The sequence below is a fragment of the Prunus dulcis genome, chromosome 6 (assembly GCF_902201215.1).
Source record: "Prunus dulcis chromosome 6, ALMONDv2, whole genome shotgun sequence".
Lineage (NCBI taxonomy): Eukaryota > Viridiplantae > Streptophyta > Magnoliopsida > Rosales > Rosaceae > Prunus > Prunus dulcis.
Genome location: NC_047655.1, coordinates 19,359,142 through 19,363,449, shown reverse-complemented (window position 1 = coordinate 19,363,449; position 4,308 = coordinate 19,359,142). Strand labels below are relative to the sequence as shown.

At 39.6% G+C, this 4,308-nt stretch overlaps 1 protein-coding gene across 2 annotated transcripts; it reads left to right on the top strand.

The window, feature by feature from the left end:
• The first annotated feature begins 255 nt into the window (after positions 1-255).
• Positions 256-4,080, top strand: LOC117631793 (disease resistance protein RPM1-like). 2 transcript variants are annotated; one of them, XM_034365095.1, is made up of 3 exons: positions 256-3,287; positions 3,454-3,465; positions 3,765-4,080. In XM_034365095.1, the coding sequence occupies exons 1-3, from the start codon at positions 592-594 to the stop codon at positions 3,823-3,825; spliced, it is 2,769 nt and encodes a 922-aa protein (XP_034220986.1). In that variant the 5' UTR covers positions 256-591; the 3' UTR covers positions 3,826-4,080. The 2 variants fall into 2 exon arrangements, with proteins under 2 accessions (XP_034220986.1, XP_034220987.1); XM_034365096.1 differs by lacking the exon at positions 3,454-3,465 and having other exon boundaries at positions 257-3,287.
• The last annotated feature ends 228 nt before the right edge of the window (positions 4,081-4,308 follow it).

Below are 4,308 nucleotides of genomic sequence, written 5' to 3'. Positions count from 1 at the left end.
TTAAAATCCTTCTAGGTGTGTGAACCCAGGGATGTCAGCAAACTAACGGACTTTTTGACGAAACCTAACGGCAGGGACTATTTGTGATTGCACATACTAACTTTGAGGACTATGAGTGACACAAAAAAAATTAAATGATGCAATCTTTAAAAACCGATCCTCGTGCTCGCTCCCATTTTTAAGATCCCCGTGCCCGCTCTCATTTTCTCGTACCCACTTTTTGAGATCTCCGTGCCCGCTCCCATTTTCCCCGTGCCCACTTTTCTCCGTGCTCACTTTTTGAGATCTCCGCTCCCATTTTCCCCGTGCCCACTTTTTCAGCAATAATAGACCCGTAGCAAGATGGAATCTACTTTTTCGAGTTTTCAGAGCAATAATAGAACCATAGCAAGATTTCTAAGCAATAATTGATCATCTTTCTCTTCTAGTACATCTGAGCTGAGCCCCATCCCACCACCACACAATCGAATCTTATCTTCTCACATGTATTTTTATTTTTAAATTTTGTGTTTCATCTGGTTGATTGCTCCCCAGAATTAATTCTAGATGTGTTGTTTTGATTAAGCTAGCATATACCAAAATAAGGCCATTATGACGTCAGTTCCAGAAGGCCTCTTCATTGGCAAATTTGTAGCAATTCTCGAGAGTGAAGCAGCCTCCATAGCGGGTGTTGGTGATCAAGTTGATGAGATTAAGCAGGAGCTGGAATTCATGAAAGCCTTCTTAGCGGATGCTGACGGGCGCAACAAAGCACACACACAAGTAGAGGAGGTGTGGATCAGAAGCGTTCGAGACTTGGCCAATGATGTTGAAAACATCATTGATGAATTCATGTATCACGTGTACGAGCAGCAAATTGGCGGTCGATTTGCCCGGTGGATCCACAAAACCATTCAGTTTCCAAAGCAACTTTGGTATAAGCGTAAAATAGCTACAAAGTTGCAGAAAATTGCGATTGCAATTAAAGCTATTCCAGAGAGAAATAAAAGATATGGTGGTGGTGCAGCTGTAGAAGGAAAAAGTACTTCTGAGGATATTCTCAGATGGGTGCAGAATCAAGCGGAGTCTTCTCTTTATCAGAAGGAGGATGAACTTGTCGGGATTGAAGGCGATAAGAACATGTTACTGGGATGGCTGAGGGATGAAGCCAAGCACCAAACTGTTGTGTCCGTGGTCGGGATGGGAGGATCAGGGAAGACAACTCTAGTTGCAAGGACCTTCACCGACGACGTTGTGAAGAGCCATTTCGAATGCTATGCGTGGATTACTGTTTCCCAGTCTTATGTGATTGAAGACTTACTTAGAAGATTGATCAAAGAATTCCACAAAGCAAAGAAGGAAGACCCTGCAGACATGAATGCCATGAGTTATAACGAATTGCTGGAGATTTTGGTGAACTGCTTGGAGACTAAAAGGTACCTAGTTGTATTGGATGATGTGTGGGATGTCCACCTTTGGGAGAAAATAAGGTTTTCATTTCCAGATAAACAACTTGGAAGTCGAGTCATGCTTACAACTCGAAGAGAAGACATAGCATCCTCTTCTTTTGGAGTTGAAAGCCATGTTCACAAGATTCAACCGCTGGAAAAAGGTGATGCGTGGGAGCTCTTCAGCATGAAAGCATTCTCAAGTTATCCAAACAAATCTTGTTCAACAGAACTTCTGCCTTTAGCTCGGGAACTTGTGGAGAAGTGTGAAGGCCTACCTCTAGCGATCGTAGCCTTGAGTGGTCTTATGTCTTCTAAGAAGTCACTTACAGAGTGGAGCACAGTCTACAACAGCTTAAATTGGCATTTAACAAACAATCCTTTGCTAGAACCTATGAAAAGCATCTTGTTGTTTAGTTTTAATGATTTGCCATACCGATTGAAGCAATGCTTTCTATATTGTTCCCTTTTCCCCGAAGATCATGTGATCGTAAATAATAGGCTCATCTCATTGTGGATCGCTGAAGGATTTGTTGAACATGTCGAAGGGCTCACACCAGAAAAAGTTGCAAATGGCTATCTTATGGAACTCATTTTTCGTAACATGCTACAGCAAAGGTTTCGAGGACCCCTCCCAGCATGTAAGATGCATGATCTTTTGAGGGAGATTGCTCTGTCTATAGCAAAAGAAGAAAAGTTTTGCGCTGTACATGATGGGAGTGAAACAATAGAAGAAACTGGGGCACTCCGTTTGTCAATTCAAACAACTAATGGAGAAATTGGATCATGCACACGTATATCACGGCTTCGTTCGTTTCTTGTCTTTGCCACTGCCGTATCCTCATTCTCTTTCCCAAATAAATTACCTTTTGACCTTAAATTGTTGACGGTTCTAGATTTGGAGGATGTCCCAATTGATAATCTGCCAGACAATCTAACGTCCTTATTTAATTTAAAGTTTTTAAATTTGAGTAGAACTCCAATTAGGGAGCTTCCAGAATCCATTGGAAATCTCCGCAACCTTCAGACCTTAAACATCACGCTGACAGAAATAGTTGCACTTCCAAGAGGGATTTCCAAGTTGATAAACTTGCGCCATTTACTTGTGGGCAGGTTCATTTCCGGAAATTTTATTGGGGTAAGAATATCATCAAGTATTAGTAAGATGAAGAAATTGCAATCTTTGGCATATATTGAATCAGAAGGAAATAGTATTAGACTTATTGGAAATATGACCCAGCTTAAGAACCTTGGCTTTACAAATGTGAAAGAAAGAGACGCCGAGGACCTATGTGCCTCAATTCAAGAGATGAAGGCGCTTTCCTCCTTGGGTTTAATTGTAGCAGAGGGAGAGGAATTTCTTCGAGTTGACGCATTGTCTTCACCGCCTCCCTGCCTTGATATACTTGACCTGGTCGGCAAACTGGAAAAGGTACCACATTGGTTTTGTTCTCTCCTGTCTCTCACAAAATTGAATCTGCATGGGTCCAGACTTGAAGAAGATTTACTACCTCATATTGAAGCGTTACCCTCTTTACATTTTCTTTTCCTTGATGATGCCTCTGTTAGGAAAGAGTTATGTTTCAGCAGAGGCTTTGTGAAGCTTTGGTTTTTGCGGTTGGGGAATCTCGCATTATTAAATAAGATAACTATAGAAAAAGAGGCGATACCAAATCTCAAGGTCTTATTCATTCATAGTTGCATGATGTTAGAAACATTGCCACAGGGTGTTGAGCACCTTACTAAACTACAACAATACAGATTTGATAATGTTTCAGAGAAGTTTAGAGAGTCCATAAAAGAAGGAGGTGTGGATCATCCAAGGATGCTACTCGTCGACGACAGATGTAAGAAATATACGTAAGTATCTTTTATCCTTTCATTGACTTTCCTAAACTTAATGATTTGGAATATTGCACTTGTGTTCAAGAAATTGTTCTCGTTCACATCTCTGTTAATGGATGTAAAGCCATATAAATTGTTTGTTAATTACAATATTGCTTTTGTCTTTTTATATATTTTGCAGAAACAAGTCCAGGTATGTCGATGTTGAGAATTCACAGTATCCCACACAATCTGGGATTAGTTAGGAAACTATTTCATTGTTGTAATTTGTAATTGATTCTGTACTCTTAGCCAAAGATAGATGATAATTTTCTTCTGGTGCCTATGTTTACTTTTATAAACTTTTTCATTTGTATGATTCGAACTCTAAAGAGGGGGGAGTAAAATGAATATCTACAAGCTCTAATATGAGGTTATATAATTTTGCTTCACAAGTGGAATGCATTCACAAACCTTTAAGAAGCTCACACAAAGCATGGTTTTGATTGGCAGATTGAAAAGCTTCACAAGTGGAGATGGCGCTCACGTCTCAGATATCCTCGGATCTATATAATTTAGAATTATGGTGGAGGTATGGGTGCAAAGGAAGTTTGGAACCATTTGTTGGATAGGGACTGTGTATAAGTTTTGGTCCTATTTTCTGTAGGATTTTTACTGATAGCTGGGGGTGTTTTGTTGTAAGATTGTACTGTTTTGATGGATAATCTTTTTTATCTGTTTCTTATTCAGGAGTAGTAGTTCATGATTTTTGACATGTTCGTTTGTTAAAACTTTGAAGGGTTTTGAAGATAAGAAAACAATTTATTTATATTTTTACTGAAATTATCTGTTTGGTGATTGATTGTTGACTGATACAAGTGTATTTTTGGGTCAGCTCATTTTAGGCTTTGAGTTCAGACCCGACCCGAACGAGAACCAATGCCTTACTCAGTTTGGCCCAAGGGTAGCACAAAATTAGACTCGACCCGAACTGTGCCCAGGCCTATATTCTGTAATAAAAACCTAGTCATTTATTAATGACAATTATGAAATGAAC